Genomic DNA, 13,190 nt, shown 5'->3' with positions numbered 1-13,190 from the left:
CTTGCCCATATATTGGAAGTGCCCAGAATAAAAAGATTGAAAAAAAAGACCAAGGAGACATCAAAGATGGGAGGATAATAAAATGAAGATAATGCAGTGGCAACAAACCCAAGAAAGAAAATTTCAAGCAAAAAGGGAACAAGTGCGCCTTAGCTCTGGCCTGACCCAGAGAGCAGGCACAGCCCCACGGCAGGAGTAGGAAACAAGACATTCTAAACCAGAGAAAATCCACATCATCCGTGGCACTGTGAATCGAGGTTAGAAGAGGGGAGAATTTCCTAGTTGCTAAAAACTGAAACAGGTCATCAAATAAATTATGGGATCTCCTTCTCTAAGGACCTTCAGAAATAGGATCGTCGGGGCTGAAATGAAGGCGGCCTCGCTCAGGGGAGAGGAGGTTCAGGTCCGCCGCCTTTTCAGGTCACGGAGGCGGCCATCACGGGGGCTGGGGGTGGGAGGCGCGGTGCAAAAGCCCGCAGCTGGGGCCAGGAAGCATCAACGTCCTCCCTCACCTCCGCGGCTCTCTGCCCCTCCCAGGAACCACAGAACTCGAAGAGTCCTAGTTCTGCCCAGAATTTTGGGGATTTTAGGGATTTGAGAGATGAAGGTGGAAAGGCGGGGAGAGGATGAATACGAATTCCTAGTGCATTTCGTTTGCACGTAACGCACTTTGGCTTCGTAACCCACCATTTGGTTACCTATGCACTGGCCCTTTACCAAATAAACCATTCCTGGCTCAGAAAGAAACGAAAACTATGGGTTTTGTCTTTGCAAAGGGGACCAATGCTGAACGTGGCCGACAGCTGCGGACCAGCGCAACGGGGCCTGGGAGGAGGTGTGCGTGGGCCGCTCCCGGCCTGGCCTCGGGCCGATTCCCGGGCCGCTTCCAAGAGGGCAGGGGCCGGGCTGGCCAGGATGCAGCCCACCCCACCTGTGCCTGCAGTGCCGCCTCGGACCCCGGCGGCCTACCGTCCAGCACCTCGCCGCCGGCGAACATGGGGAGCACAATTTCGGGCGTGTGCGTGCTTGCTGCCTGGGACAAGAACTCTCTGTTTCAGCCCCAAACTGGGCTATAAATACCTACGTTCCGCTGCAACTCAGCCTGGGCTTGGAGAGGAGCCGGTTAGCTCAGTCCCAGGTTAGGGATGGTTAGTGGTGCGCGCAGGGACCACAATCCTCCCTGCGCTCTCCCAAGGCAGCCCTCGCCCTCTCCGAGTCAGAGCAGGGGTGCGGGGGGGTGGGGGGGTGGGGTGTGTCTGGATGACGTCAAGGGACTGTTGGAGGTTTTAGCTTCAAAACCCTCCTGGGAGCGGCCCCAGGGCCTGTGTTCCATTTAAGCCCAAGACGTACCACTCTCGGCTCCACTTTCCCAAACTCGGCAGGGCCACGTTTCACTTTTCCAGAGACCTACGAGGGCCTGGGGTTCTGAAGGAAGTCAGTGTACGATGGCTAGGCCAAGCACCCGGAAGAACGGGCATGCAGGCATGGCTGGCAAGGCTCTCACTAGCATGAATCCGGCCAAGGGGCCGTTGGAATCCTTCCAGCAAAGCCTCAGGTAGTGGGAGAATGATTTCTGGCTGAAATAGTAATAATGATTACTAACTGTAGTAATAATGCTAACGGTTATGGAGTGTTACTGCCTTCCAGAGACCAATCAAACCCTTGAAGTAGATATTTATTCCCCCACCCCTACCCCCATTATACAAATAACAAATTAAAGCCCAAAGAAGTTAAGGAATCAACGCAGGATCACGCAGCTGGCAAGAGAAGGAGCTAAGAGTTAAACTCTTATCTCTCAGTCTCCAAGCCCAGGCAGGCTCTCTCCAAGGCACCGCATTGCCTCTCGGTTTTCAAATAGGTCTATTCCAAGGGTGGGGGCATCTATTGTCCAACAGTCCCCAGGCTCCTCCCACCTCTTCCGTGCTGTGTGCCCCAGCCTGCCTACACCCAGTGAGATAAGGGGGGAAGGGAACAATTTATCCAAAAGGAGAGCGAGGACTGTTTGCTCTTCTAGAGAGAGAGGTTAACTTACCGAGTTAAAGCTTGTTATGACTGGCGATGGAGGGCCAGGGTATACTTAAAACGGCAATAGGGAAGAAAGGTAACTTTGTGGAATACTATGTGGCAAGGACTGTGCTGCGCTAATGGTATACTTTTTTTTTTTTACATAGCTGGCACAGAGGCAAAATGTAACAATACTGCTCTCCAACACTGATCTGCCAGGACTGCCCTAAGTACGCTACAAGACAGGGTAATGGTGGGAGCTTTCAATTATTCAAACAACAGCTGGAAGTTTAATTTTGCTATAAGCCTAGCATCAGCAAAAGTCCTGATTTGCCTCACTGACGTTCATCTCCAAAGTAGGAACTGACATCTGACTGTCAGGGTTTGCATCCGACCACTGCCAGCTTGTAGAGTGGAAGTTGCATAGCCTTGAGTAAGCACCTAACCCCTGCAAAACCCTGTCAGCTGGGGGTAGTAATGGTGACTCTCATTACCTTTATGTGAGAATCCCAGGAGAGAATAGAGGTGAGGGACCAGCACACCACACACGCTGGAGCTCCTAATGTTATTGTTATTACCTCTCAGAAGAGGGGGGGCATTTTGACCAACAAGGAACGAATTGAGGTGATGGGAAAGTAAGAACCTAGAGGGAAAGTGACCGTGGTGTCTAGGAGGTGATAAGGATACAAGAAGAAATGCTGGGCACAGAGCTGAGCAAAGCTCAGTTCAGAGAGTTTGGAGAAAAGAAAAGTCTGACCCAGTGGGATTCTAGCCTAAATCCCTAAATAAGAATATGTGTATAAAGGATGAAAGGATAGAAGACATTCCAAAATAAGTTTCCAACAATTCATTAATTCTTTTGAGATGAAAAAGGAAAAGAGTTTAAAAACGAATCACCATGACAGCAACCATTTGGTGGTGCCCCTGGGTTGAGCCCCTGCTTTTAAGGGACAGTAGGCATACACAGTACACATACACGGAAAGGCGGGATGGGCGTGCACCCTGGTGTGAATGCACAAAAGCAACTCAAACCTGTAAGCCTGCCTGCGGGCCAGCTGAAGGCCAAGCAGAATGTGTGAAGCAAAAAAGAACATGGAAAGCATTTGAGTTCTCTTACTCCTTTTCTGGTAGAGGCTGTAGGGTGGTCATTTAGGAAATGCTATTGGATGTCAGCACAATGTCATGTTTGAGTGGAGAGAATACAGGACTGAGGTCGGCAGACCAGGATGCTGGTCTAGCTCCACCGTTAATAAGTTCAGTGACCACAGGCAAGGTCCTTAACCTCGCCAGGCCTCACTTATGAAAGACGGGGCATGCTCTCTTAGGCCCGTGTCATCTCTAAGTTCCCTGATTCCACATTGTAATGAAAAGTGGGCTGGATGACAGTTCAGTCCCGAGGATGTAGCTACGATAGGGCAGCCCCACCCCGAGGGCTATTTAATGCGCAAGGTCTGGTGTGTTAAACTGACCAAAGAGAGGACGTGGTCCCTGTTTACGTCCTTTATATACGTGCATTAATGCCTTAATCCCCAAATGATAGGAGAGCTATGGCAAAGGGGTATACATTGAAGTTTTAAAATAAACTCGCTGGGCTGGAGGAGGCTTGACCTGAAAGCCCGATGAAATTAGTTGAAATTCAATGTGAAGCCCTATGTCTAAGTTATTTAAAAAAAAAAAGAAAAACTCACATGAGTTCAGGACAGGGAAGACCTGGCTGAGAAGTAGGTGATGGGAAGAGGGTCTGGGTGATAGAAATGACCACCCATTCAAGCTGAAGTAATTCAGCTGTCATCTAGCCGCTAACAAAAGCGCTCGTGCAACTTTGACCCTATTTAACAATAAGGATAATGATAATGGGAGACATGTGGTCAGTCCTTACATGGGCTTCCCACATTATCTCATTTCTGGGGCCTGATAGTGTCATAGGATCCCAGCCCAGGAAATGCTGCTGCCATTGCCGCCCGTATCATTAGATCCTGTCATTGGTGTTGTTTTCAATGCTACAGGGCCTTGCAGAGTAGGAGAGTAACAAACTGTAATGTATGCAAAACAGGGCCATCAGAATGGGAAACATCTGAAAACCAAGTCCTGCAGGAGGGGACTGAGAGAGTGGACAGTGCTCAACTCAGAAGAGGCACAATCAAATGGTAGTGTGAGGGGGAGAAGAAATATAGGAGTGGTTAAGACCTGGGCTCCGACTGCCTGCCGTCAAATCTGTGTACTTCCATTTGTAGGTTGTGTGACTTTAGACAAGTTACTTAACTGCCACTGTGCCTCAGTTTCCCCAAATATAAAAGGGGGTAGTCATAGTAACTACCTTATAAGATTATTCTGAAGGTAATAGATGAGATGTATGCAAAAGTTTACGTGGCAGGTGGCAATGCTGAATACATATGCACAGTGATGGTGATGGTTTCATCATGTATCTGGTGGGCTGTCCTAATGGAGGAGGAAGGAGGGTCATTCTGTCTGGCTTCAGAAGGGAGAAAAGGACCAATGGGTAGAAACAGAAAGAAAGAATCTGGTTCAACATACAGAGACTTTTCAAATAATCAGAATTTCTCAGGGAAGAAACGAGTTCTTGGTTACCAGAGAAGCTCATTATATTCTATTTTGTAATTGGAAAAACAAGTCATGGGGATAAGATACCATAAATTAAAAGCATCAGAGAAGTCAGGAGGTAAACCAATATGGCAACCAGCCCTGCCTTTCTATTCCTCCTCTATTGATAAATCTCTCGAAGTTTGGATTTGTAGGTAACCTTGAAGACCATGGATTTTGGTTGAATGCTTTTGATTCAACCTGCCTCACAATAAGCAAGATGAAGAGCTTGGGCTTTGTAGTCAAGTTCCCCAGTTTAGAAACCCTGCTCTGTTATTTATCAGCTGTGCAATCTTCATTAACTTAGCTAACCTCTCTGAGTCCAGTTTTTTCTTCTGTAAATGAAGTAAACTACCTAAAATCCTCACAAACAAGGACCAGAGATAATATATTTCTTGCTGTGTTGGTAAACATTATGGCAAAGTGGGCTGGCTTTATATGTGAGACAGACAAATTCAAGCCTTCTGGCCTTTTGTACCTGGCGGGATGCGGGTGGTAGAGATTAGATAAAGAAACTGTGCTACATCAGCAAGCATGTATGCCAAAATTGCACTTACGATACAGATATGCGAAACAGGCAAATTCTGAAAGCCTTTCAGTCTTAAAGTCTGGTGCTTTCACAGAAGGGATAAAATCAGAAGTGGTAAATGAAACTTTTCTGTCATTGTTGAGAATCTACTATGTGTTAGGCTCTGAACTCAGTGTCCTACCAACTCTTCACAGTGGTTAGAAAGGGACAGAATTAATGATAATGAGGGTGGACTGGAGAACAGGTTTGCAGTTGTCTTATGAACCATCCCTAAAGCACTTCTACACCTATAGAGGGTCCCTGGAGCTTTGTCAGGCTTGGGGCTGAGGGCCCATCACATCCTTCATGAGGAGAACCCCCAACACACACACACACTCGCACACACACACACTGCACCTTATGTTGGGATACACTGAGAACACTAACAGGACCTTTTCTCCTGCCTCCCAGTGTGACGGAGTTGGGGTGGACCTGAGTAACATCTTCCTTGAAGGCATTGCCATTCTCAACATTCCCAGCATGTATGGTGGCACCAATCTCTGGGGAGAAACCAAGAAGAACCGGGCTGTGATCCGGGAAAGCAGGAAGGTCGTCACTGACCCCAAGGAACTGAAATTCTGCGTCCAAGGTAAGCCAGGCATGTGCAAAATTGCTCTAGATCAGTGCCCTAGGGGGAGGGGTATTCAGGTGGGTCTATTAACAAACTGTATCAAGGCCTAGAGCAGGCTCTGGAAAGCCCTCCAGCCTGATAAGGATCGATTGCTCGGAGGATATGCTGACTTGTCATCCCTGATGTTGCCGAGTGTACAACCTAATTGAGAAGAGAAAATTAGCAATAAGGGAGCCCTAAACGACAGTCAGTAGTCCAACTGCGGGACACCATGATGTCAGGAGCCAAATGTTGCTCCTGTCAAAGTTACCAGTGTCTTTCAATAACTAAATCTAACAGTCAATTCTCAACCTTGCTCTCACTTCACCCAATTGATCACTCCCTCTTCCTGGAATATACTTGGCTTCTAGGACGCCACACGTTCCTTGTTTTCCTCCTACCCTACTGGTCACTCTTTCTCAGCCTCTTTTGCTGACTGTTCATCTTCTCTCTAACCTCTTCATGCCAGGACCCTCTTCTCTTTTCTGTTTGTACTCACTTCCTTGATGACCTCATCTAGTGGTGAGACTTTATTCAAATACCACGTGATGCTGATGACTCAGCATGTCCAAAACTGAACTGCTGATGTCCCTCCCCCAAACCTTCTCCACCCACAGCCTTCTCCATCTCAATTGATAACTCCAACCTGCCGGTTGCTGGAGCCAAAGCACTTGGCATCATCCTTGACTCCTCCTTTTATCTCACATCTCACATCCAACTTATCAGAAAATCTGTTCGCTTTACTTTTAAAAGTAAAATATCCACCCACTTCTCACCGCTGCATTCCTACCACCTTGGTCTCAACTACCATCCTCTGTCCCCTTGGATTACAGCAAATCCTCCTAACTGAATTTCCTGCTTGTACCCCTGCCCTACACAGTCTGTTCCCACCACTGTATCAGAGTAGCCCTGCAAAAATGTGTCAGATTATGCCACACTCCTGCTCCAAATCCTGCAGTGGCTCCGAGTAAAAGCCAAAGATCTTCATGTGGCCTTGAGGCCCTCGGGTGGTCTGGCCTCCCCTTACCTCCAAGACTTCATTGTCCACTCCCCCCTCACTCCCCTTGGCTCCTCTAACACAGCAGGCTGCTTCCATGAACCCACTATTCTTTCTGCCGGGAACAACGAGTTAGTGTGCTTTAGAAGCCATCAGCTGTGCCTTCCCCGTCTAACCTACCAGGATACAGAACACAGCTTTCTGAGAAACCCTCAACACTACCGTCACCTCTACCTCTTACCAGCCATTTCCACCAGTGAAGTGGGAATTCAGTCAGAGCTCCTGGCAGCCCTGACTCCTCTGGGATTGGAGGAAAGGGCCCCATTGATGCTCAGGTGTTCAATGGGCTGGTGAGCTAGAGGAGAGAAGCCATGTGTGAGGTCACTGGCAAGACACCACACCAGGTGGCAGGGGACTGAGTTCGAGTCCATGTGCTGCCATTAACCTACTTTTTCCAATTTTCTTTGCTGTTAAACCAGGATCATATGTAAAATTTTCATAGCTAAATGGATGGCGTTGAACCAGATCATTTGTTCTTAAACCTGTCCTGCTTGCTGTAAATGAAGATTCCTAGGCCCTAGCCCAGATCTGTCTAATTAAGCTCTGGGTTGGCTTCTGGTAATGAGCTCCCCAGATGACTCTGATGCGCTGCTAGGTTTGCAAAATCGCTGATGTAGACAAATGTCGGTGAATCTGGGTCTGTGTTTTTGGATGTCCCAGGCTGTTAGTATTAAGATTGGATGTGATCCCACCAGTAAAAGGAGACAAAACTTGGCTGACTGTTGTCTAAGGGAAGGGTTACTTGCTTATTTCACACCCATCTATTAGACAACCAGATTGTTATATTCCAAGGCGAGGTCAACAAGAGGTGTCATCTCTACACCTCTTCCCTTTAAGAGAGGACTCAGAAATTTTTATTTATTTGTTGCCCTCTTAAGTCCCCTTTATTTCACACAGTAAACTTTTCAATTTGTATAAATTATTAAACTGAATAATGTGTTCCTCCTTCCTCCCTTGGCAGGGGAAGTTGTGGGTACTAGCAGTGGGTGGGGGAAGCATTGGAGATTGTAGAAAGTTCCTGAAAACTTTCCCACCCTGGTGCTCCTATCCTAACCCCCACGCTGGCGTCAAGCCCCATTGGAACAGAATCGGGAGAATCTCCCCCTCCCCCAACCCAGCCGCTTGGGAAAGCTCTTGCTAAGGACATGTTCTCATTAGGACTCAAGGACAGCCTGCATCTTCCCCTTACATGTCTGACCATATACCTTCCCCTTCAAGCAAGAGTAATGTGTCTGCTGATCGCTCTTGACCATCATGTAGAGGAACTCTCTTCCTCAGATGCCCCATTTACACCCCTCGAATGTTCTTTCAGAGCTAAAAATGAAACTGCTTCCTGTTCTTTGGAGGATATGAGCTGATCAGAGTGGAGGCTGAGAAGGGGCCCCTGGCTTCTGGCCTTTGCAGAGACACCAACATTGAGCTTTCTTTTAAAAAGGGCGATGATCTCATGTAAGTTGAGATGTTAACGGGGAAAAGCTAAAGAGCCTATTTTAGTAGAAAAGCATTGGTCTGGGAGTCAAGAGACCTGGATTCCAGTCCAGACTCTGCCTCTCACTAATCTGTGATGTTGGGCAAGTCGCTTCACCTTCTTGGGTTTCAATTTTCATTATCTGTAAAAAAAATAGGCAAGTTTGACAATCATATAGCTTCCTATAGACCATAGGTTCTTTATGTCTCCACAACGTTAAGGTGTGGCCAGGTTTTGGTCTAGGTAGATTCCTTGAACAGAATTGTATGGCAAGCTTCTTCCTTCTTTCAGTGTGTTTTGTCCTACAATTTATAGGCCAGCAGCTGAGAAGGGAGGGCTCTCTCTCTGCAAGCGTTTCATTTCTTCCTTGACAATTTCATTGGGATTGGAGATGAGGGAGAAGAGGAAATGACAATAGAAGGGGTTGCTGTCCAATTTCTCTCATCAAAAAGCAGTCTTTCCCCTTGGAAAAGCAATCCAAGAAAGAAGGTGGTTCAAGTTAGCATGGAATGAAGTCTATAAGAAGTTGGCTAATTAGAAGGCAATAGGGGTATCGGGGAAAACACCAAGCAGTTGAATGACCTGTGTTTACATTTAGGCTTTACACCTTATAGTTTTATAAACCTTGAGAAGTTACCCCACCTCCCTGAGCTTCAGCTTCCTCATCTATAAAATGGGTATAATAATACCTAGCTTTTTACGAAGATGATGGATGTGAAAGTGCCTGCAACACAGCATAAGTTCAAACTTTTTTAAAAAAATTTCCCCTCCTCTTTAATTCTATTTTATGCTGCAGTATACCAGTTGATTCCTGATTTTGAAGTTATCGTTAGCACTGGCATGTACATGCACTGTTACTAAGAAAGAGCAGAGCTCCTGTCAAGCTCCAGCCCAGACTTTGTCCTAGCACATTAAGCTCATACCATCAATTGTCCTGTATCTACTGTCTCCTTTCCTAGGCCTCTCAGATTTCAAGGATGGAGGCTGGATGTAGGTCATCTTTGTATTCCCAGTACCTGAGCCAGTATAGTTAGTCAAAAAAAGGTTGTTGGATCAATGAGAAATTACAGGGGCATTGGGTTCTTTTTAGTTTTTACAACACCAATGAAAATAGTGACAGATAGTCTCATTGTGTTTATTTCATTTTGGCTTGCAAATAGTTTTGCGTATATTAACTTAATGTAATTCTAACCAGAAACCCACGAGCAAGGTTAGACCCACTCCCATCCATGCCCGTGTTTCACATTGGAGAAAAACAGAGGCCCAGAGGAGAGGTAGGACTCATGTGATTTATGTCCAGTGATGGCAGCAGAACCAAGCCCATGATTCCTAGCCTAGCCCCAAGTGGCTACTATCCAACTAGAAAATTTATTTGAGGTCCTACTGTGCATATTGCACAAGCCAGGCACCCAGAAAGTGGCAAGTGTTTATGACCCAATCCAGGCAAGGCTCCACATATACTTGTTGAAATGCTGCTCCTCCGGCAAGGCCTACCTCAAGGGCCATCTCCTTCCTGGAGCCTATGGATAAAAAAGCTTGTTGGATCAATAGAAGTAAGTCCAGCCTCTGAATTCCCAGAGCCCTTAATTTTGCCTCCTGTCTTGACAGTACACTGGTTCTGGGTTGCCCTGATTTCATAGGCAGACGTGTCTTCATCATATCTTCCTCCTACCAGTACCTGGAAAATGGGGAGCATGTGCTCATCCTTGTTTTCCCTTCAAAGCCTAGTTCCCTACCTGGCTCACGTGGTTTTACAGAAATGTTTGTTGGAGGGAAAGGGAAGCGATCTTGCCTTTGGTCTTCTAGCACAGTGGGCAGTAGATTCTGGAGTTGGACAGGAACAGGCACTGAGTGAAAAATCTTGGGGGAAAAAATAGTTTCATAAAGAGTTATATGTGAGTATTAGTGAGGCTGGAAATTTCGTTTCATGGAAACATTAGAAAGTCATTTGGAAAGTACGAGATACGCCAGCTATCTTCATATAAGTAATTCAAATATAGCTTAGAGGACTTGTAGTTGGCAGTCAGTGTGAAGTAAGGGACTGAACCTTGAACTAGAAGTTAGAAGGCCCAGGGCGTCCCACCACCCACCACGTGACATTGGTTGAGTCACTGAACCTCTCTATTGAACAATTGTTGTAAAATGGAAACAATTGTAGTCTCTCTTCCTCAGCATCGTGTGAGGGTTAAATGAGATCATCCATGTAGAGCACTTAGCAGAGTTCCTGGAACGTGGTAAGCACTTGATCAATAGCAATAAGAATTATTGTTAAGTGACAACTGGAAGGTGATGAGTATTTAGTATTAGATAAGAAAGGGGCCAAATTTAGAATTTTACTCTCTTGACCTCTGCTTCAAGAATTTGGTCTAGATTTTCTTTAAGTTACCTGTAGCTCTAACAACCTGTAACTCTAGGGTTATTTGTTAGCACTGTGCCTCCGTGTGTTTGGCTGTTGCTGCCAATGTGGGGGTTACCACCTGAGTTAGCTATCCAGTGAAGCAAGGTGAGGGTCAGGGTGCCAAGTCTTTAATCCAGGTGGAGCACCAAGAGCGTGGCATAAAGCTGGACCACTCCCCACAAGGCTGGGGAGTGAAGAGCTGGACAGCTCTGCCATTGTTTTCCTCTGGCCCCACCTTAGATATGAATGAAGAGACTTCCTACACATTCTCTTATACTCTTCACTGAGGCTCATATCTGCCCCCAATGCAGCCTTCAGCCTTGAGCCAGCAGCATTGAGGTTTTGGCACCTACACCTTGCCCCTCTGGCTATCTGATACTGAAGCAACATTCCTCTGAATGACTTCTTAGTGAATCCCACTTGAACTGTAAACAGGGTGTCCTAGACAAGATTCTAAACGGAGAGGGCAAAATCTCCCCAGACCTTCGCTAGGTAATAATTTTTGCAATTCTTGGTAAATAAAGACAAGGAGACAGACACCATTGGTAGAATGCACCCTTTGAGTCTATTTCCTAGCAGTGGGGATAGGCTTTCTGTCATTTATTCAACACACCCCTATGAAGCACCTATCCAGGCACCAGGTAACGGTAATGAGCAAAAACAGACATGGTCCCTGTAGCCATTAGGGAGTGTAGGAGCCAGGCCTCAATACAATGATCCCACAGATAGGCATATAATTAGGTCTGTGATAAGTGCTAAGGAGAGGCACATGGCTACCCAGGACTCCAGCAAGGCCATCTGGCCAGAGAGCAGCTCACAAGTGTGCCTTGCTAGCCTGGTACTCAAAGTAACTGAGCAGGCACTCACACAGGCTCCCTGCTGGCAAATGCATACCGTCATCAAATCTGCTTCACAGATGCCAAGGCCTTGCCCAGGAAGGGGAAAACCCTCCTGCTTCAAAGTCAGTTGACTCAACTACTTTGCAGGGCACACGTGACTCAGTCTGCCTGTGTACTGTGCCCCTATGGATTTTCACTCATTGTATGAACCATACCCTGAATCCCAGAGCAAGGGAAAGGGATTCCATCTAGCCATCTCAGAGTCACACTCCCAGGCGGGTGCCTATAGCTCAGAGGAAACAACAAAATAATTGGGAGAACATGAGTTCATGGTGTCTCAGGGATTTCTTTCCACTTGTATGAAACCATAACAGAAAGTGACCTGTTCAGTTTAGATGTCCAGGGTTGTAGGTTCCCAATATTCCCGTTTGGTGGAGATCCAATCAGGACAGTCGGTGAGCCACAGTCAGGCACTTACTGATCATTTGGGTCGAGAGCAAATAGAAACATTCCTAAAAAGTGCATTTCTCAAGGGTATTTCTGGCCCAGTTCTCTCCTGGGGGCTAAGATAGGGTAAGGCAAGTGCCCCCTGAAGAGCCTGGGGATCTTTGGGTGGGGGGCGTGTGCACTGGGAGTCCTCTCAGCTCTGGGAAGTAAGCACAGCAACACATACATCATTCCTCTTAAATGCTTGCAGGCCTACAGAGAGACTGCTTTGCTTTTCACAGGAAATCACAGCTTTGTCATTCAGTCCTTCAAGTGGCTGCGTTGAAATCAACATGCCCCAAAGGAGGCATCTTTCCCTTCTTTACACACCTCCCCTTCTCTAAGGCCCACTGTCCCTCCCCACATGCCCTGCCTTGTTAATGGCATCACCTGTTGCCCAAGCTAGAGACCCAGAGTCGTGCGTTTCCCCTCACAGGTGGCTCACGGAACTCTTCTATAATTATGTATTGACATGTGTCTCTCCCCCTTGACTGAGAGCTCCTCAGGGAGTCCAAGTGTCATCATCCCTTCTATATCCCTGTGCGTGGCAGAGTCTCTGAGACCTAGAATAGGCTTGTTAATATCAGTTGACCCAAAGTACCAGCATCAGGGGCATGTGGAGTGGTGAGTTAGGGAATCGTGTTTGCGTTGGACTCTCAGCAATACGGAATTTGTGTGTGTGAGGCTGGTGCACAATGTCCCAGGGCCCCTATGTCAACATCAGCTGTACAAGAGCCCAGGATGTCTGCCCCCTGTCTGCCTCCTGTTCTCACTCTTCCTGTCTCCTAAACTCTTGTCTATTCCCAGCTGACTGTATCAGGCAATTGCTCTTGTGGCATCCAGCCGGGGCTGCCTGCTGGATTCTGCCTGTTAGACCAGGTATGTTTTAGACCAGGTATGCTTCCAAATGAAGGCCACCCAACCTGGCTCTCAAATGCTTGTTTGTATGGAAATTAGGATGTTTTCTGTGTAGTCCTGACATCCCAGAGTCACAGGTCTTTTAGAAATTCAGAGATCATTTTATCCTCTAGATGAGCAAAGTGAGAACCAGCAAGGTGAGGCAGCTTGCCTTTGGCCCAAGTAAGACTGAAATGTAGGTCCCGTAGCTCACACAGGCCAGCCCTCGGTTCGTTAGAGCAGGGACTGGCCGGCTTTTTCT

General features: G+C 47.0%; 1 protein-coding gene across 10 annotated transcripts in view; it reads left to right on the top strand.

Moving 5' to 3' along the window:
- DGKG (diacylglycerol kinase gamma) overlaps positions 1 to 13,190 on the top strand; it is a 197,279-nt gene that overhangs the window by 146,279 nt on the left and 37,810 nt on the right. For all 10 annotated transcript variants that reach the window (XM_019735850.2, XM_019735845.2, XM_074329136.1 and 7 more), the window contains one exon: positions 5,585 to 5,762. In XM_019735850.2, the coding sequence (XP_019591409.2) occupies positions 5,585 to 5,762 (178 nt within the window). The remainder of the gene's footprint in view (positions 1 to 5,584; positions 5,763 to 13,190) is intronic.

This window comes from Rhinolophus sinicus, linkage group LG01, assembly GCF_036562045.2.
Source record: "Rhinolophus sinicus isolate RSC01 linkage group LG01, ASM3656204v1, whole genome shotgun sequence".
Classification (NCBI taxonomy): domain Eukaryota; kingdom Metazoa; phylum Chordata; class Mammalia; order Chiroptera; family Rhinolophidae; genus Rhinolophus; species Rhinolophus sinicus.
Note: the sequence above shows the minus strand (reverse complement) of the source record. Positions and strands in the feature narration are given on the sequence as shown.